Source organism: Phyllobates terribilis, unplaced genomic scaffold (assembly GCF_046119375.1).
Source record: "Phyllobates terribilis strain yellow unplaced genomic scaffold, ASM4611937v1 Scaffold_11__3_contigs__length_659146591, whole genome shotgun sequence".
NCBI lineage: Eukaryota > Metazoa > Chordata > Amphibia > Anura > Dendrobatidae > Phyllobates > Phyllobates terribilis.
The window spans coordinates 614170148-614191695 of NW_027362771.1; the positions used below are offsets into that span (position 1 = coordinate 614170148).

At 48.5% G+C, this 21548-nt stretch overlaps 2 protein-coding genes across 2 annotated transcripts; one reads left to right on the forward strand and one right to left on the reverse strand.

Annotated features, from left to right (window-relative positions):
- Positions 1-318: 318 nt before the first annotated feature.
- Positions 319-9157, reverse strand: LOC141167393 (uncharacterized). The gene is made up of 23 exons (XM_073654800.1): positions 9060-9157; positions 7929-7987; positions 7159-7251; positions 6956-7083; positions 6714-6851; positions 6501-6563; positions 6048-6203; positions 5869-5965; positions 5572-5789; positions 4863-5019; positions 4554-4762; positions 4267-4384; positions 3991-4196; positions 3646-3760; positions 3407-3576; positions 3035-3132; positions 2779-2957; positions 1727-1777; positions 1446-1626; positions 845-944; positions 674-764; positions 505-597; positions 319-425 (listed from the first exon to the last, which is right to left on the reverse strand). The coding sequence occupies exons 1-23, from the start codon at positions 9155-9157 to the stop codon at positions 319-321; spliced, it is 2925 nt and encodes a 974-aa protein (XP_073510901.1).
- Positions 9158-11965: 2808 nt separating this feature from the next.
- On the forward strand, positions 11966-18612 carry RANGRF (RAN guanine nucleotide release factor). The gene is made up of 5 exons (XM_073651005.1): positions 11966-12263; positions 14364-14480; positions 14582-14738; positions 16523-16617; positions 18239-18612. The coding sequence occupies exons 1-5, from the start codon at positions 12184-12186 to the stop codon at positions 18354-18356; spliced, it is 567 nt and encodes a 188-aa protein (XP_073507106.1). The 5' UTR covers positions 11966-12183; the 3' UTR covers positions 18357-18612.
- The last annotated feature ends 2936 nt before the right edge of the window (positions 18613-21548 follow it).

The window sequence follows — 21548 nt, forward strand, 5'->3', positions numbered from 1 at the left end:
GGATATACCCATTTACGTCTCCTTAATAAAGCTTGCTTTTGTCCTTCTTTCCCTTCCCATCTCTCCAATTACAATAAAATATGTCTTAAGTATAGTAAAACATTAAGAGAATATCTTTTATGTATAATAAACTGGATGTGGCTAAAAAAAAAAAAAAAAAGTGTATTTTGGCAGCAGTCACCACTAGGGGGAGCTGTATAGAGGAGTGTGGTGAGCTCCCTCTAGTGGTGGCTACAGTGAGACCATGCAGGAGGTTTGGAGTCCTTTACGGAGAAAAAAAGTAAACCAAAGACATTTTAGAAAATATAATGGTTTTATTCATCTAGTAAAGAGGCGAACTGAGAGGACGATTGCGCCAACAAAAAAAGCAGAGATGACGGCCAGGCCGAGCGGCAGCACCCAGGTCCATGTAGACCACGACTTCTCTCCGGCTGCAGGGAAATAAAGGATTTGTTAATCTGATGAGTATGTGTGCCTCTAGTGGTCAGGTGTGGTATGACTCACCTATGTGCTGATACATGACACCACTCTGATGTCCCACAATTTGGACAGGGCCAGCAGATACCAACTCCATGGCCAGGGGGGCAGATCTTTTATCTAGAGAAGAGCCAATTATCTACTGAAGCAGAACTCCTAATTAAAAGTCTGTTGCAAGTGAAGCGTCCATGCTTACCCATGAGGCGCTCAGTCTGGTTGCAGATTTTGGTGCAGCTCTCGCGGTGCGTGATGGCATCACAGATTATAACGTTGCAGTAGATCGAGAGCTGAATGGAAAGTAGGAACTCATGGCTGAATGCGTTTTAGTTTGGAGTTACACCCCCTCACCCCAGGCCCCTTCTATTACCTGACTTATTGGGGGTTCCTGAAGTTTCACCTTGAATCTGGGAGACCGTTCTGAAGAAGCCTGGACATCAGTGGAGAAGTCTTCTGCCGCCACACCACATCTGAAAGCAGATCACAGTACTAGTGACCCAGAATAAGGATCATTGCAACTACAAGAGGGGGTTAAGAAAAGTCCTAGCAGACTAGAGCCATTGTTACACTGCGGAGGTGGCCAAGCGTTGTACCCATCTCCCCAGCAATGCTGTAGACCAAGTGGTCGCACATGTGGGGCCACTGCTCCATTTCAGAGCTCTGGTCCCAAGATCAATGGTGTCCAGATGGGCTTGGTCCCTGAGCAATAGGCACCAATCGAATGGATTGATGTACAACCTGAAGAATCTAAGGTGGTACCAAGGCCTAACCAGGTGGAAGCCCAGTCTACAGAGTCACATGGCATTAGCGTCTGCAACCATTAAAAGCCAAAAGTCTCATCCTGCCCATGGATTCCCCTTGTTAATGTAAGTTGGGGCAAAACCCCACAGTCCCTTTTGAAGTTAGTTCCTTGTCTGAAGATGGTCCACTTTGGATCACCGACTTGCAGGATACATGCAAAGTCTACTCACCCATCCACGATCAGCTCCCATTGTGTCATGCCGTTTTTGTTGGGCAATGTAGTGGCCCAACAATCCTTCAGCTCAGCCATGGGTTCTGGACTCTGCACATCCGCCTGGAAGTGTAGGACATCAGTGGGCTGCACCGATACTGGGAAGTCTCCATCCTGGTAAAAGGCCGTGTAGCTCTCGTCTGTGGGTACAGCATTCAGTGATCGCCCAAGGCAGGAGGAAGATGGTGGAGCAACGCCACCACATCATGGACCTTTTGGTTCTTCACCACCCCATCTTACCTTTAGCAAGTTTCAGATCAGCCATGTGATGCCTGGCTCTCCTCCGCAACACTGGAAGGCAAAGAAACACAACCTGAACCTTCCTCAAGACAACTGCTATTCTACAGATGAACTGAGCACCTCAAAAGCGATGGGCACCAGAGACGTTAGTGGGTAGACATGCCAGAAGGTAACGTGCATGGAGACCCATGGGCCGAGATCTGCACTAGTTACAGATGAGGTGGTGTATTCCATGAGAATGTCAAAAAGTAATCTATGGTTTAATTTTCCATCTCAAGAGATAATTCGGCAATTGTTATTGGCCACTGGGTATATTCCAAATGCTTGTTTCAAGTATCTCAGTAAGTTGACAAGTACATTAGCAGCAATAGACTCAGACTATCAAGGAGTGGGGAGGAAGGCGAGCTGTGACATCCACCACTGTATAGTGGACCCAGCTGTATACAGCAGGTTTTAGTGCATTCTGAAAAAAACCCAGCCCCCCACCAGTGATCAGCTAACTATGGATCCTCAGGGGTGGATGCAGGAGATACCTCTTGTTGAACAATACATGTTTGGTGCCAGGCAACAACTTTTTATTTCCATCCTTGCCCATGTTAGTGATTTTCCCCCTGCTCCCAGTGACATGTGGGCCTATAGCCCCTAGTAAGACCAGTGTACAAGATGCAGCCACTATGCAGCCTGTGTGATTTATCTCCCTACTGTTGCATTTTTCTCCATAGCTATTACTTTAATACACTACAGCCTTGGTGGTCTGCCCTCCCTGAAGACCTGAATGCTTTCCTCACCCTGATTTGTGTAAGTGTTCCTCACTGTTGCCATAGCCAAAAAGGAGAAGCGTTCAGAAGTCAATACAGCCCGGAGCAATGTGCTTTCTGGCCAGCAGGACAGCCAGCTATGTGGAGGAGTTACAGACTTTGCATTAAAATGGAAAAGAAGCTCAGTTTTTGTTTAGGGGGAAGGGAGACAACGCAAGATTATGGCATAAATGTGCGCTAGGTGGGACCAGAGTCAGTCTCCAGTGCAGGAAAAAAAAAAGTTGCAGTTTTTACTTCCATAGAAGAGAATGGAGAGCCAAACAAGTTGATTTAAAGTTGATATATCTAGTACTATGGAGAAAGTATCAGAGCCACCTTTTGCCCTAGATGTGGCGATTCCAGAAACGGCGTTCCGATGTTGGCCACCGATCCACAAGGTATCTCTGATTGGGTATCTGCAGCGTAGAGTCAGCCTAGAATGAAGGAGACATGGAGGTTAGTGATGGCTCTACTAGATCAAGAAAGATCACTTATGAGTGAAGTCCATCACCTATAGGAAGAATCCCTGGAAATGATGGGTTGTTCTGGAAACAGGACCTGGCGATCAAAAGTCACTTCGTTCTCATACACCAGGTAGTCACCGTCAAACTGGAAACAGGAAGGTTAGACTTTAATAGGAAGTATAGTTTTACCAAGCTAGCCTGCTCAGCCATGTTAGGCTTGTAGATGACTGGTGGTTCTGGAGACCCAAGAGCCCAGTGGAGCCTTTCACCCCAAATACCCTCTAAGGGTTTTATCTCTGTCTTTGAGATGATCCCATAGTTCATAGGTTACAAGTTGCTTTTGGTCAAGGTTAAATTTAGGCTACATGACCCCTGAAGATAGTTTTTTTTCTCAGCACTAGACACCCATGCCATCTTACCCGGCGTGTGGTCCCACATGTATAGGCTGCAAAGCTGAACAGAGCCTTCTCGGATGTAGCCTCACTGGGAGTGCAGTTGGGATCCCTCAGATGGGCTTTGTGGGCATCAAATGCAGGTTTGGTGACAGTGCTGTCGACAACTGCAATCATGGTACCATTGGAGAGGCAGACTATGGTATGAAGAGACTCATGTTAGACATTGCCTTTCAAAAGCCTAAGGTGGTCATAAGAGTACTCACGTAGACCCCGGGTAGGGAACGGGCAGCTGATGGCATGAGAGAACTTTATTTCCTGAGTTACGTTGTGACGAAATGTGAAGTTTAGGCTGGCGACAGACGTGTCCAACCCGATTACCTGCAAGACACCATATCAGAAGGGACATACATCTACTCAACCTCCTTAGGCTGCTTTACAGCACTGCTCTCCAGCAGTTGTCAATGGATGTGGTAAGTTACCAGATCTGGAAAAGTTTTAGATGCCAAGTGTACACAAGTCACTCCTATGAGGGCCACCCTGCCACATACATAAGGTTCTAGACTTTGGGTATCAACCATAGTTCATTATACTCTATAGAATGGATTTACCTCGTAGGTCAAGCCAACAGCAGTATACGGGACCTCGATGTCCAGAGCGGTCACTGAATTTTGGACAATGATATTTTGAGAGGTGATCAAGGCGTTGTTCAGAGGGAGTTCCCGGATGTATGGAAGCCAGTAGTTGTCCATATTTCCCCTTTCCACATTGATGACCAGACGATCGTTTTCACAGTGACTGGTGATGCTTGGTGGCACTGGAAGGTGAAGCATCATGCATGTCAAATATAAGTATGAAGAGTACGGTGGTAAACAACGACCACTTACCAGCATCCTCAATTATACAATCCACCACACCAGAGTATGTCAAGTTCTTGTTCTGGGGCAGGAGGAGCAGGATGTAGGTCACGTAGAGCCTATATCTCCTTTTAGCACCACCAAGATACTAAGGAACAAAACAAGTATGAGCCCATACACCACAATAGTCACCCTTTATAGGAAAGGACCAACTGATGACAAGTCACAACAGGTCTAACACCCAAGACTATGGCGGAGCTGAAGAGGAAAGGGTCAGACAGTCCAAGAACAATCCCAGCACTCTTAGAAGTTCCTACCGTCTGTTCCACAACAGGGTCCGAGAAGGGCACTGTAAGGTAAAAGGCGCGTGTGTCATTTGGATTAACGGCAGTCTCAATAGTCATCTGTCTCCTGGGCAATTCGTCAAGGGTAAGAGGAACGCTGTAGATTATGAAGGACTTGACACTCATGTCAGAGTAGAAGTTTCCCAGGGACACATTGAAGTAGCCATCCTCTTTAATGGTGTCTAGAAGAGAATTGGAGGCTTAGTCAACCTCAGTCTTCATGCCCCAGAGGCCAAGAGATCGCCAGAGACTAATTTCAACTGATACAAGGCTCATACTTACGGTTCAGAAACACAGGAACATGTACAACCTTTGGGGCAATGATTGGCTTGTAAGATGTATGTGTGGTAGAGTCATCTTCATTGATGCCCAACCACTGGCGCTGAAGGAGGAGGTGGATTCTGTACTCGGTCGTGTAAGTGTTATTCACGATATCACTCTGAAAAGGCAAGAAGAGTCTCAGAATGTCTATAGTTGAAGAAACTTATGGTCGACGTGTATATGAGGAGCCGTTTTGAAGAACGAAAGCTTGAACTTTTTGAATTCTAATCAAGTAAAAAAGGCAAGAGATCCCGAAGAACAGCTAGACTTCTGGAACAGTGTATGAGAGATATATACAGGTAAAAGTTTTCCTTGTGGAGGAAGCCAAGCTGGAGTAGTGGGACTTCTAGACTCCCCTGGGAAATAAGGATTTTAATGCCACCTACTGGAGGTAGCAATCCTAAATCAATATTGATCTCTTAAAAAAAGGGTCTTACCAGATTTAGGAGCCAAACCAAAAGCTTGCAGATTAGCAAATCCTAAAACCCAGACATACACTAAAGCTACTCCCCAACTGCATATGTAAAAACTTTAGGATTACTGTACAAGTTAAGGCTGGAGACATATATGACTCCTAATCCAGCCACTGCTGAAGTTGTAGATTTTGTAAGCATCACACGAATAACCACCACATGGAAATTTTTAGTATTCAAAATGTTCTACCACCAACCTCTACATAGCCCCCAGGAGCTCCATATGGCACAGTAACCTCCACCTCATTAAAGTCATAACGCAAAATGTACTTGTATGCTGCAAGTTGGGTTGAGTTTAAGAGCTTTCCATTGACCCCCATAGCAAGTTCATTTGTAGTGAAGCCTCCAGTGATTAGAGGGCTGAGGACCGCTGGAGAGAACCAGGAGAGTGCGCTGTCTGTGAACACAGGAGGATCTGTACGGAATGGAGAACGTTAGTTGTAAGACATGTTCATTACCAGACCACCAAGCAGCTTTAGATTCCACGTCATTACCGTTAGGACAAGCAATTGTAGTGTCCACGATGATCCGGAGGAGCGTTTGAGAATACAACATATTGCTCGCGACGACATCAAGATGAAAGTTACCAAGCTGCAGAGAATTAGACCAAAACGTGTCAAACCCATCATGACCATGTGGTTGACCCTTTGACACCCTGGGTATATCCTCCTACCTCAACAATTTGAGACTCGGGGGTGACATATGGGGACCTGAAGAGAACTCTAGTCACTGTTGCATTGACCCCATAGCCTTTATTGATGGCATCTTGGGCTGGAATAGGTACATTCGAGTTGTTGAACCAAACTTGCCACCTCTGAGATATGCTAACCTGCATAATTTTTTTTTTGAGGGAAAATATTAATTTAGTTTTTTAAAAAAAAAATTGACTTTTGGGAATGTCAAGAGGACATACAGCCAAGATGTTTGCCTTAAAAGATTCTTAACCCTACCAGATTATCTGAAATATGGACACAGTACCAAAGTTAGGAGCCACTGTGACTACAGAGTCACCAAGTAGTGGATAAGCATGAAGATGAAGAAATATCCCCCCCATCTACAGTAGTTCCAAGAAGGTTTATGAGCAGAGTGGCCAGGTAGGTCAATACCAATAAAGAACCCCACTCACCACAGGTCCAGATAGATTAATTATTTTTAAGATGGCCGGTGGTATAATCCTTGTAACAGACACCTGGAAACCAGAGAAAAATCATAACAAGCCAATAAGGAAACAAGTCAAACTATAAGGACTAGTTATGACATCTGGTGACCACAATAAGGGTCATGAAGTGAACAAGGGATTTGAGTTCCATCCTGGTTATCCACAATGTGTAGGTCTTACCTCCATGTAGTTCTCCTCACAGGCAATCTCCCTCACGTCCCAGGCATCAGGGATGCACGACATGGAGACGGGATAGAGTCCGAGACGGCCACTTTGGGTTACCCTGAATTGCACGGTGACCGTAAACTGCTGGTCATTCTGAAAACAATCCAGGAGGAAGGATGAGGTGGCGAGAAGATCTCCCAGTCAGGCTCATGTAGATACCAACATAGTTGGAGGCCTTCTGAAGGATGGAAACTTACTATATTTTTCACCCAGCAGCCAAGGAAGGAAATCCTGACTTCCACATTGTCGTACACATCTTTGGTGATAGTGTAGCCACACTGCGTCGCCCGGTTTGTCTGCATCACGTCTGGGAAACCAGTATCATCTGCAACAAAGGAGGAGAATGTGAGAATGCAACGTGGAGAGGTCTGCCAAACTAAGATGTGGACAGTCAACTTACTCAACGCCTCTAGCTGCCACTGCTTTGACACCAAGAAAGCTTTGTCCACCAAGATCCAGAACGAACGCGTCCGACATTCTGTTTGGAGGACACCTACACAAGACATGGTCAGGAGGAGTACAGACAAGAACATGCACAGCAACTTTAGATCTGCACCTCTTGTGTTAGGACAACTAGAAGGAGGCCATGTTAAGATCTTCCAAGATGCCTCTATCGGTTTGCCAAAAACAGTGGTTACAGGTCATCTGGCGTATTGCAGGTCAGCCCCACATTCACATCAATAGAGTAACAAACACCACATCTATGGGTTGTCTGGTTTTATTTTTAAGACCTTGACCTTGGGTCCCTCTGCTAAAATAGGAAGGCATTAGCACCTTTCCAACTCAAAGCAGGACACCCATTTCTCAATTCTCTAGACAACTCCCCACAAAGCAAAGGTTGCAGTCTCTACACTATGCATAAGACCGCTCAGGTTGGCATATCTACAATCCTGACCATGACATACCAAGACGGCCACACCATGACATACCAAGACGGCCACACCATGACATACCAAGACGGCCACACCATGACAGTGTGGGACTGGGGGAGCAGTGACTTTAAAAGTCCCCTTCAAGTCTACCTGCAAATAGGGGAAACTGCTTGGGTCCTCCAATCAATTCTAACCTGGCCAAGGCTACATCCATGCGCCATACGGGAAGTTCTCTAACATCAAGGACCCCCAGATACATAGTAGGATTTGGGCTTAAAGGCAGAATATTTTAACTTACCCGAAGGGAAACTCAGGGGTTGTGCCAACAAAGGGGCGCTCAGAGAGAGCAACGTCACTCTAAAACCAAGAGGCAATCAGGTTAATGAAACCCCAAGACATTGTACTGTGCGCACCCCTACTATGGAGCCAACAGATATAGGTATGGAGAAGTAGTAAGAATGCCAGACTACATGGTCAGATCAGCAGTGGTGGCGAGTACGGGCTGCACAATGCAATGCAGAGGTACTGTGCAGTCTAGATGAACGCTGCAGACAGTCAGTACCAAGCAGAGCCTGTAGTACCAGCACAAGAGAGAAGACTGCAGAGTGGTACTGTGCAGAGTGGTACTGTGCAGAGTGGTACTGTGCAGAGTGGTACTGTGCAGAGTGGTACTGTGCAGAGTGGTACTGTGCAGAGTGGTACTGTGCAGAGTGGTACTGTGCAGAGTGGTACTGTGCAGAGTGGTACTGTGCAGAGGCACCAACCACAGAGCAAAAGAAGCAACACTACACAACTGCTGAGACTTGTAGTACCACAACAATCCACTCACTGCAGACCAATGACACCTACCCAACAAGGAGCGTAAAGTACATGACTATGGCACCCGGTCAGGAGCCACAAGCCAGTATTAAAAAGCCAGGCAGGACAATGGTGCGCTGTCCGGGGGCCTCTTATAACGAGCAGCCAGGTGACCACAATCATGGCCACTAATTACTGATCAGGGACTGACGGCTCCAATGGCAGCGAGCGAGGGCACCACACCTACACGTGACCCAAGGGCCGCTTTATTTTATGTAGCCCCTGATAAATCCGTGTGGTGAAAAGCCGCGGCGATATATGGTGACACAGTCTGGGGTTTCCATGGCTGCTGACCGATGTGGTCGACGCCGCAGGGTGTGAATGCCTCCTTAGGCCGGGGCGCCATTATACACGTTTCCAGGGAAACGCACGGCTGTGTCTTCCCATGGGACGATGTCTGCCCAGTCACGATATCACAGGAATCCCCCACACTAGTAATATAGGCGACAACAGGCGGACCCCGCATCGCCATGGCGATTTCCCACAGATTATGCTTGATGACGGAGTTTGGGGCCCCCTCCCGGTTCATGCGGGCCCTTGGGTGACAGAATCTGATTGGTCCCTTCTTTACTTTCGATTTTTCCCGCCATCCGAGACACGTAACTTTATTTCTACTTTTTTGTGGATCGTGTTGTGCGATTCTTGTTTTTTATGTGACGTTTTTATCATTAGGTTCCGCACATATGGAGGTGTTTTGGGGAAAAAAAGCATAAAAAATCTCTAAAAAAAACGCTTCACAGACCCCTCCTGCTGTTTTCTATGGCAAAATCACTTTGCCGTTCACGGTCGATCTTTGGAGTCTTTTTTTCTTCCCACCAGGCGTTTTTTTTAGAAGCCAGCTCCCAAATGAGTCCGATCCAAAGGCTTAAAAAAAACAAAGCCACCGGGACAAAGAATCTCCAAAATCAGGAAACGAAAAAGTCCAAAAACTCCCCGAAAACAGAGCGTTTCCTCCAGAAAATTCACTGTTTTTCACCACTTTAAGAAAACACCGGAGACAATTTATCATTTAATTTTTATTTATTTAATCATTTTTATTTCTTTTGTCTTTTTTTTTTTTTGTTTTTTTTTGCTCCAAGTTCTTGGAATAAAAAAAATATTTTTCTCTTTCTTTTTAAACTAAAGTCACAAAATTGCCCCCCCCCCCAACCAAACATGAAATCACCCATTGGCATCAGAAGAGACACCTTTCCTTATTTCTAACCGTTTAACTGCTGCTGTCATGATTGGCCGCAGCATATCGGGGGTTAAACTGTCGCGCACTGAACCAGCTCTGTTTGCAGCCTTGGGCGTGTTCACACTGTGTCTTTTTCTGAGTTTTTTTCAGCAGTTTCTTTCCTAAAAATGTAGGAAAAACCTCTCACAAAACGGAAATAAGATTCGGCTTATTTATTATCGGGTAAAAACAAATGATGGAAAACAAACGAGCGGCAAGAAAAACACAAAGGAAAAAACAGGAAGAAAAAACACAGGAAAAAACAGGAAGAAAAACACAAAGGAAAAAACAGGAAGAAAAAACACAGGAAAAAGCAGGAAGAAAAACACAAAGGAAAAAACAGGAAGAAAAACACAGGAAAAAACAGGAAGAAAAACACAAAGGAAAAAACAGGAAGAAAAAACACAGGAAAAAACAGGAAGAAAAACACAAAGGAAAAAACAGGAAGAAAAACACAAAGGAAAAAACAGGAAGAAAAAACACAGGAAAAAACAGGAAGAAAAACACAAAGGAAAAAACAGGAAGAAAAACAGCCAGAGAAAAGGAGGATTCCGAAAGCGCATTCATCAAGAAAATGTCAGCGCCCCCTTATGGTATGTGGTAGAAATGCAACGTGAACGCCCCCTTATGGTATGTGGGAGAAATGCAGCGTGAACACCCCCTTATGGTATATGGGGGAAATGCAGTGTGAACGCCCCCTTATGGTATGTGGGGGAAATGCAGTGTGAACGCCCCCTTATGGTATATGGGGGAAATGCAGCGTGAACGCCCCCTTATGGTATGTGGGGGAAATGCAGCGTGAACGCCCCCTTATGGTATGTGGGGGAAATGCAGCGTGAACGCCCCCTTATGGTATGTGGGGGAAATGCAGTGTGAATGCCCACTTATGGTATGTGGGGAAATGCAGTGTGAACGCCCCCTTATGGTATATGGGGGAAATGCAGTGTGAACGCCCCCTTATGGTATATGGGGGAAATGCAGTGTGAACGTCCCCTTATGGTATGTGGGGGAAATGCAGCGTGAACGCCCCCTTATGGTATGTGGGGGAAATGCAGCGTGAACGCCCCCTTATGGTATGTGGGGGAAATGCAGCGTGAACACCCCCTTATGGTATATGGAGGAAATGCAGTGTGAACGCCCCCTTATGGTATATGGGGGAAATGCAGCGTGAACTCCCCCTTATGGTATATGGGAGAAATGCAGCGTGAACGCCCCCTTATGGTATATGGGTGATAAATGCAGTGTCAACGCCCCCTTATGGTATATGGGGGAAATGCAGTGTGAACGCCCCCTTATGGTATGTGGGTGATAAATGCAGTGTCAACGCCCCCTTATGGTATGTGGGGGAAATGCAGTGTGAACATCCCCTTATGGTATGTGGGGGAAATGCAGCGTGAACGCCCCCTTATGGTATGTGGGGGAAATGCAGTGTGAACACTCCCTTATGATATGTGGGGGAAATGCAGCGTGAACGCCCCCTTATGGTATATGGGTGATAAATGCAGTGTGAACTCCCCCTTATGGTATATGGGTGATAAATGCAGTGTCAACGCCCCCTTATGGTATGTGGGAGAAATGCAGTGTGAACGTCCCCTTATGGTATGTGGGGGAAATGCAGTGTGAACGCCCCCTTATGGTATGTGGGGGAAATGCAGTGTGAACATCCCCTTATGGTATATGGGTGATAAATGCAGTGTCAACGCCCCCTTATGGTATGTGGGGGAAATGCAGTGTGAACGCCCCCTTATGGTATGTGGGGGAAATGCAGTGTGAATGCCCCCTTATGGTATGTGGGGGAAATGCAGTGTGAATGCCCCCTTATGGTATATGGGTGATAAATGCAGTGTGAACGCCCCCTTATGGTATATGGGTGATAAATGCAGTGTGAACGCCCCCTTATGGTATGTGGGAAAAATGCAGTGTGAACGCCCCCTTATGGTATGTGGGGGAAATGCAGTGTGAACGCCCCCTTATGGTATGTGGGGAAAATGCAGTTTGAACGCCCCCTTATGGTATGTGGGGGAAATGCAGTGTGAACGCCCCCTTATGGTATGTGGGGGAAATGCAGTGTGAATGCCCCCTTATGGTATGTGGGGAAAGACAAACTGAAGTGTATTAGATAAGATAAGTAAAATTATGACATTATAAGCTCCAATAAAATCGAAACGCGCATGTGCAGTGTCCTTGACACGCCTAAGCTGAGGGTTTCATAAACGTAAATGCGCATGCGTACAAGCCACGCTTGCCGCAAACTGTTCACGAAGTAACTAACAATTTACCGTAATATTTCTAAAAGTGTTCCAGAGCAAATAGGATCCACAATTAATTCAATGGTTGTGTAATACAATGATTACGGTAAGACGTTCTCACACCGGAAGTAGATATCGCTGCTCCTGGTGCTTCACGGTAAATGTAGTTTGGAGGTGAATTTGTTAGAAGAGGTATTTGCTGGGAGTTGTTATCCGCCAGAAGTGACAGAATGGAAGGCGCCTCAGATCAGCGGCCGCTCTTCGGAGGAGCAATGTCTGCAGTGCTGCCCCCCAGCGTACAGGATGTCAGGTAGAAGAGATACACGTCTGTATAATAATGTGTGTATACTGGGGGCGCTCAGGAGGTGTATACGAGGGGCTGTGTATACGAGGCCTGCTCTCTATACGGGGGGCTGTGTATACGAGGCCTGCTCTCTATACGGGGGGCTGTGTATACGAGGCCTGCTCTCTATACGGGGGGCTGTGTAGACGAGGCCTGCTCTCTATACGAGGGGCTGTGTATACGAGGCCTGCTCTCTATACGGGGGGGCTGTGTATACGAGGCCTGCTCTCTATACGAGGGGCTGTGTATACGAGGCCTGCTCTCTATACGGGGGGGCTGTGTATACGAGGCCTGCTCTCTATACGAGGGGCTGTGTATGCGAGGCCTGCTCTCTATACGGGGGGGCTGTGTATACGAGGCCTGCTCTCTATACGAGGGGCTGTGTATACGAGGCCTGCTCTCTATACGGGGGGCTGTGTATGCGAGGCCTGCTCTCTATACGGGGGGGCTGTGTATACGAGGCCTGCTCTCTATACGGGGGGGCTGTGTATACGAGGCCTGCTCTCTATACGAGGGGCTGTGTATACGAGGCCTGCTCTCTATACGAGGGGCTGTGTATACGAGGCCTGCTCTCTATACGAGGGGCTGTGTATACGAGGCCTGCTCTCTATACGAGGGGCTGTGTATGCGAGGCCTGCTCTCTATACGAGGGGCTGTGTATGCGAGGCCTGCTCTCTATACGGGGGGCTGTGTATACGAGGCCTGCTCTCTATACGGGGGGCTGTGTATACGAGGCCTGCTCTCTATACGAGGGGCTGTGTATGCGAGGCCTGCTCTCTATACGAGGGGCTGTGTATACGAGGCCTGCTCTCTATACGGGGGGGCTGTGTATACGAGGCCTGCTCTCTATACGGGGGGCTGTGTATACGAGGCCTGCTCTCTATACGGGGGGCTGTGTATACGAGGCCTGCTCTCTATACGGGGGGCTGTGTATACGAGGACTGCTCTCTATACGGGGGGCTGTGTATGCGAGGCCTGCTCTCTATACGGGGGGCTGTGTATGCGAGGCCTGCTCTCTATACGAGGGGCTGTGTATGCGAGGCCTGCTCTCTATACGAGGGGCTGTGTATGCGAGGCCTGCTCTCTATACGAGGGGCTGTGTATGCGAGGCCTGCTCTCTATACGAGGGGCTGTGTATGCGAGGCCTGCTCTCTATACGAGGGGCTGTGTATGCGAGGCCTGCTCTCTATACGAGGGGCTGTGTATGCGAGGCCTGCTCTCTATACGAGGGGCTGTGTATGCGAGGCCTGCTCTCTATACGAGGGGCTGTGTATGCGAGGCCTGCTCTCTATACGGGGGGCTGTGTATGCGAGGCCTGCTCTCTATACGGGGGGCTGTGTATGCGAGGCCTGCTCTCTATACGGGGGGCTGTGTATGCGAGGCCTGCTCTCTATACGGGGGGCTGTGTATGCGAGGCCTGCTCTCTATACGGGGGGCTGTGTATGCGAGGCCTGCTCTCTATACGGGGGGCTGTGTATGCGAGGCCTGCTCTCTATACGGGGGGCTGTGTATGCGAGGCCTGCTCTCTATACGGGGGGCTGTGTATGCGAGGCCTGCTCTCTATACGGGGGGCTGTGTATGCGAGGCCTGCTCTCTATACGGGGGGCTGTGTAGACGAGGCCTGCTCTCTATACGGGGGGCTGTGTAGACGAGGCCTGCTCTCTATACGGGGGGCTGTGTAGACGAGGCCTGCTCTCTATACGGGGGGCTGTGTAGACGAGGCCTGCTCTCTATACGGGGGGCTGTGTAGACGAGGCCTGCTCTCTATACGGGGGGCTGTGTAGACGAGGCCTGCTCTCTATACGGGGGGCTGTGTAGACGAGGCCTGCTGCCCCGTATACCGGGGGGGGGGGGGCTGTGTAGACGAGGCCTGCTGCCCCGTATACCGGGGGGGGGGGGGGCTGTGTAGACGAGGCCTGCTGCCCCGTATACCGGGGGGGGGGGGGGGGCTGTGTAGACGAGGCCTGCTGCCCCGTATACCGGGGGGGGGGGGGGCTGTGTAGACCAGGCATACCAGGCCTGCCAGGGGGCCATGTGTGACCTTTTATCTTTATTATCTCCGCACAGTGACCTCCGGGAGATCCCTGACAACCAGGAGGTCTTCGTCCACCCTCGCACTGACCAGAGCATCGTTGTGGAGCTGCTGGAATATCAGTGGGGGGTGTCGGACCCCGATGCTGCTCGGTAAGTGGGGACCGAAGGTTGTAGTTCTCCCATTGGCCTCCAGATGTCGCTGCAGAGCTCTGTGGCTCCTCGCTTTTCTTAACCCCTTGTGTTATCTGTAGATACCACTTTGAGGATGTTGCGGCCAGCAATGATGCCGAGGGCAGAGCGGACGTGCTGACTGTGGAGCCGCTGCCGCTGGCACAGCTGTCTCTCACCCGCTGCTCCGGGGCCTGGACGCTGACCGGCCACCAGATCGTCTCCAAGTTCAGTAAGCGGGTGAGTAATGCACGGTGTGTATGAGAGGAACTATAACTCCCAGCCTGGCCGACATGATGGTAAGAGGGAGACTGCGACTCCCAGACTGGCCGCCATGATGGTAAGAGGGGAACTGCGACTCCCAGCCTGGCCGCCATGATGGTAAGAGGGGAACTGCGACTCCCAGCCTGGCCGCCATGATGGTAAGACGGGAACTGCGACTCCCAGCCTGGCCGCCATGATGGTAAGACGGGAACTGCGACTCCCAGCCTGGCCGCCATGATGGTAAGACGGGAACTGCGACTCCCAGCCTGGCCGCCATGATGGTAAGACGGGAACTGCGACTCCCAGCCTGGCCGCCATGATGGTAAGACGGGAACTGCGACTCCCAGCCTGGCCGCCATGATGGTAAGACGGGAACTGCGACTCCCAGCCTGGCCGCCATGATGGTAAGACGGGAACTGCGACTCCCAGCCTGGCCGCCATGATGGTAAGACGGGAACTGCGACTCCCAGCCTGGCCGCCATGATGGTAAGACGGGAACTGCGACTCCCAGCCTGGCCGCCATGATGGTAAGACGGGAACTGCGACTCCCAGCCTGGCCGCCATGATGGTAAGACGGGAACTGCGACTCCCAGCCTGGCCGCCATGATGGTAAGACGGGAACTGCGACTCCCAGCCTGGCCGCCATGATGGTAAGAGGGGAACTGCGACTCCCAGCCTGGCCGCCATGATGGTAAGAGGGGAACTGCGACTCCCAGCCTGGCCGCCATGATGGTAAGAGGGGAACTGCGACTCCAAGCCTGGCCGCCATGATGGTAAGAGGGGAACTGCGACTCCCAGCCTGGCCGCCATGATGGTAAGAGGGGAACTGCGACTCCCAGCCTGGCCGCCATGATGGTAAGAGGGGAACTGCGACTCCCAGCCTGGCCGCCATGATGGTAAGAGGGGAACTGCGACTCCCAGCCTGGCCGCCATGATGGTAAGAGGGGAACTGCGACTCCCAGCCTGGCCGCCATGATGGTAAGAGGGGAACTGCGACTCCCAGCCTGGCCGCCATGATGGTAAGAGGGGAACTGCGACTCCCAGCCTGGCCGCCATGATGGTAAGAGGGGAACTGCGACTCCCAGCCTGGCCGCCATGATGGTAAGAGGGGAACTGCGACTCCCAGCCTGGCCGCCATGATGGTAAGAGGGGAACTGCGACTGCCAGCCTGGCCGCCATGATGGTAAGAGGGGAACTGCGACTGCCAGCCTGGCCGCCATGATGGTAAGAGGGGAACTGCGACTGCCAGCCTGGCCGCCATGATGGTAAGAGGGGAACTACGACTGCCAGCCTGGCCGCCATGATGGTAAGACGGGAACTGCGACTCCCAGCCTGGCCGCCATGATGGTAAGAGGGGAACTGCGACTCCCAGCCTGGCCGCCATGATGGTAAGAGGGGAACTGCGACTCCCAGCCTGGCCGCCATGATGGTAAGAGGGGAACTGCGACTCCCAGCCTGGCCGCCATGATGGTAAGAGGGGAACTGCAACTCCCAGCCTGGCCGCCATGATGGTAAGAGGGGAACTGCAACTCCCAGCCTGGCCGCCATGATGGTAAGACGGGAACTGCAACTCCCAGCCTGGCCGCCATGATGGTAAGACGGGAACTGCAACTCCCAGCCTGGCCGCCATGATGGTAAGACGGGAACTGCAACTCCCAGCCTGGCCGCCATGATGGGGATTGTAGTTTTTGTTTCGTACAGACGTTGGAGAATAATCCTGGTGTGATTCTCATTTATATTTAATACTTTTTCCTCCTCAGGCTCAGAATACGGTGATGATGCATATGGGGCTCCTCCGTATACAGCAGCACAACACCGACCTCCTGGTGACCTTCAATGACCCTGTACTTACCGAGTAAGTGACACATAGGAGGAGCTATGAGTCTCCTCCCCCTGCAGGGTGATACAGATAGGAGGAGCTGAGTCTCCTCCCCTGCAACGTGATACAGATAAGAGGAGCTATGAGTCTCCTTCCCCTGCAGGGTGATACAGATAGGAGGAGCTATGAGTCTCCTCCCCCTGCAGGGTGATACAGATAGGAGGAGCTATGAGCCTCCTCCCCCTGCAGGGTGATACAGATAGGAGGAGCTATGAGTCTCCTCCCCCTGCAGGGTGATACAGATAGGAGGAGCTATGAGTCTCCTCCCCCTGCAGGGTGATACAGATAGGAGGAGCTATGAGTCTCCTTCCCCTGCAGGGTGATACAGATAGGAGGAGCTATGAGTCTCCTTCCCCTGCAGGGTGATACAGATAGGAGGAGCTATGAGTCTCCTCCCCCTGCAGGGTGATACAGATAGGAGGAGCTATGAGTCTCCTCCCCCTGCAGGGTGATACAGATAGGAGGAGCTATGAGTCTCCTCCCCCTGCAGGGTGATACAGATAGGAGGAGCTATGAGTCTCCTCCCCCTGCAGGGTGATACAGATAGGAGGAGCTATGAGTCTCCTCCCCCTGCAGGGTGATACAGATAGGAGGAGCTATGAGTCTCCTTCCCCTGCAGGGTGATACAGATAGGAGGAGCTATGAGTCTCCTTCCCCTGCAGGGTGATACAGATAGGAGGAGCTATGAGTCTCCTCCCCCTGCAGGGTGATACAGATAGGAGGAGCTATGAGTCTCCTTCCCCTGCAGGGTGATACAGATAGGAGGAGCTATGAGTCTCCTTCCCCTGCAGGGTGATACAGATAGGAGGAGCTATGAGTCTCCTCCCCCTGCAGGGTGATACAGATAGGAGGAGCTATGAGTCTCCTCCCCCTGCAGGGTGATACAGATAGGAGGAGCTATGAGTCTCCACCCCCTGCAGAGTGATACAGATAGGAGGAGCTATGAGTCTCCTCCCCCTGCAGGGTGATGCAGATAGGAGGAGCTATGAGTCTCCTCCCCCTGCAGGGTGATGCAGATAGGAGGAGCTATGAGTCTCCTCCCCCTGCAGGGTGATACAGATAGGAGGAGCTATGAGTCTCCACCCCCTGCAGGGTGATACAGATAGGAGGAGCTATGAGTCTCCACCCCCTGCAGGGTGATACAGATAGGAGGAGCTATGAGTCTCCACCCCCTGCAGGGTGATACAGATAGGAGGAGCTATGAGTCTCCACCCCCTGCAGGGTGATACAGATAGGAGGAGCTATGAGTCTCCTCTCCCTGCAGGGTGATACAGATAGGAGGAGCTATGAGTCTCCTCCCCCTGCAGGGTGATACAGATAGGAGGAGCTATGAGTCTCCTCCCCCTGCAGGGTGATACAGATAGGAGGAGCTATGAGTCTCCTCCCCCTGCAGGGTGATACAGATAGGAGGAGCTATGAGTCTCTTCCCCCTGCAGGGTGATACAGATAGGAGGAGCTATGAGTCTCCTCCCCCTGCAGGGTGATACAGATAGGAGGAGCTATGAGTCTCCTCCCCCTGCAGGGTGATACAGATAGGAGGAGCTATGAGTCTCCTCCCCCTGCAGGGTGTGACTCTGATCTCTCTCTCTCTCTGCAGTGCGGCCAGTAGCAGTATTCCTGTCCCCGGGGCATCTGACTCTCCTGTGTGGACGGTTGATGATTTCCGGCGTCTCCTCTGCAGTCTTCGGCTCCATGATCCCGGCCTCTTCGGATAATGTGTCGGCACTGGTTACGGTGATGATGCAGTGATGAACGTGGGGGTCTCCAGCCGCTCTGGACTGTCGTCCCCTCCTGTGTCCGCCCTCATTGCTCCCAGCGCTTGTGCTGTGTAATCCTGCATCAGAGCACGAGGTGTAAGAGGGGCCACGTACAGCTCCCACCTGTAGGGGACGACCTCTGGGGTTTCTGTTAACCCTATCAATACTGTACATAAATGATTTAGAAATATATAATAAAACATTTTGCACATTTGGTCTGATGTATAAAGGTGTTCTCCCTGCGACTGACAATGAAGAAACCGCCATGTATGCTCCATATATAATCTCGTGTAGAGTCTTTATTTCATAAGTGTGCGGTATAATGCGAGGAGCGAGTCCACCAGTGTGCAAAACACAAACCTCCGAGGAAACGCAAGTAACAGGTATGGCGGCTTTATTTATAGTGTTTGTAGCAGACTGAGCTTCACATCAACAAAGCAATGTTCTCCACATCCAGAAAACCTGCACCACAGGCAAAGAGAGGGACCTAAAGAGAACAGAAAACTATAATACTGCCCCTATGTACAAGAATATAACTACTATAATACTGCCCCCTATGTACAAGAATATAACTACTATAATACTGCCCCCTATGTACAAGAATATAACTACTATAATACTGCCCCCTATGTACAAGAATATAACTACTATAATACTGCCCCCTATGTACAAGAATATAACTACTATAATACTGCCCCCTATGTACAAGAATATAACTACTATAATACTGCCCCCTATGTACAAGAATATAACTACTATAATACTGCCCCCTATGTACAAGAATATAACTACTATAATACTGCCCCCTATGTACAAGAATATAACTACTATAATACTGCCCCCTATGTACAAGAATATAACTACTATAATACTGCCCCCTATGTACAAGAATATAACTACTATAATACTGCCCCCTATGTACAAGAATATAACTACTATAATACTGCCCCCTATGTACAAGAATATAACTACTATAATACTGCCTCTATGTACAAGAATATAACTACTATAATACTGCCCCTATGTACAAGAATATAACTACTATAATACTGCCCCCTATGTACAAGAATATAACTACTATAATACTGCCTCTATGTACAAGAATATAACTACTATAATACTGCCCCCTATGTACAAGAATATAACTACTATAATACTGCCCCCTATGTACAAGAATATAACTACTATAATACTGCCCCCTATGTACAAGAATATAACTACTATAATACTGCCCCCTATGTACAAGAATATAACTACTATAATACTGCCCCCTATGTACAAGAATATAACTACTATAATACTGCCCCCTATGTACAAGAATATAACTACTATAATACTGCCCCCTATGTACAAGAATATAACTACTATAATACTGCCCCCTATGTACAAGAATATAACTACTATAATACTGCCCCCTATGTACAAGAATATAACTACTATAATACTGCCCCCTATGTACAAGAATATAACTACTATAATACTGCCCCCTATGTACAAGAATATAACTACTATAATACTGCCCCCTATGTACAAGAATATAACTACTATAATACTGCCCCCTATGTACAAGAATATAACTACTATAATACTGCCCCCTATGTACAAGAATATAACTACTATAATACTGCCCCCTATGTACAAGAATATAACTACTATAATACTGCCCCCTATGTACAAGAATATAACTACTATAATACTGCCCCCTATGTACAAGAATATAACTACTATAATACTGCCCCTATGTACAAGAATATAACTACTATAATACTGCCCCTATGTACAAGAATATAACTACTATAATACTGCCCCTATGTACAAGAATATAACTACTATAATACTGCCCCTATGTACAAGAATATAACTACTATAATACTGCCTCTATGTACAAGAATATAACTACTATAATACTGCCCCTATGTACAAGAATATAACTACTATAATACTGCCCCTATGTACAAGAATATAACTACTATAATACTGCCCCCTATGTACAAGAATATAACTACTATAATACTGCCCCCTATGTACAAGAATGTAACTACTATAATACTGCCTCTATGTACAAGAATATAACTACTATAATACTGCCCCCTATGTACAAGAATATAACTACTATAATACTGTCTCCAATGTACAAGAATATAACTACTATAATACTGCCCCTATATACAAGAATATAACTACTATAATACTGCTCATATGTACAAGAATATAGCTACTATAATACTGTCCCCTATGTACAAGAATATAACTACTATAATACTGTCTCCAATGTACAAGAATATAACTACTATAATACTGCCCCTATATACAAGAATATAACTACTATAATACTGCTCCTATGTACAAGAATATAGCTACTATAATACTGTCCCCTATGTACAAGAATATAACTACTATAATACTGTCCCCTATGTACAAGAATATAACTACTATAATGATCTTTTTATTTAAAACTGACAACCAAATATTACAGAATAATTACATTAAAATCACAAAATAATAAATATTAAAGAAAATAAATCCTGTGTTGTTACATCACTTACACAATAATATTAGATAACATTGATAAATCCCGCCACATGAACGTTCCTCCAGTTCACATTACCTGGGTTAATCTTTATGTCCTTCTTATACACTGACTTGAGACTTTCCAGGATCTTATACCTGACACTATCACAGGACAGGACCTCCTTATTGATGAGCAGGCAGCACCGTGCCCACCACAGATGATAGATGGTCTCCACATTTATTACATACAGGGGGCTTCGGTTATACGCCCTGAGCTCAGGCTGGAAGTCTCCGTACAGCAGCTGACCATACGACTGTCCCACCAGGTACGGTAACTTTAGGGACAAGGACACACACTCCCATACCTGCATACTGAAGGGACACTCTAGCAGCAGATGCTCCATGGTCTCCTGTATATGGGGACACTCTAGCAGCAGATGCTCCATGGTCTCCTGTATATGGGGACACTCTAGCAGCAGATGTTCCATGGTCTCCGGTATATGTGGACACTCTAGAAGCAGATGCTCCATGGTCTCCTGTATATGGGGACACTCTAGAAGCAGATGCTCCATGGTCTCCTGTATATGGGGACACTCTAGCAGCAGATGTTCCATGGTCTCCTGTATATGGGGACACTCT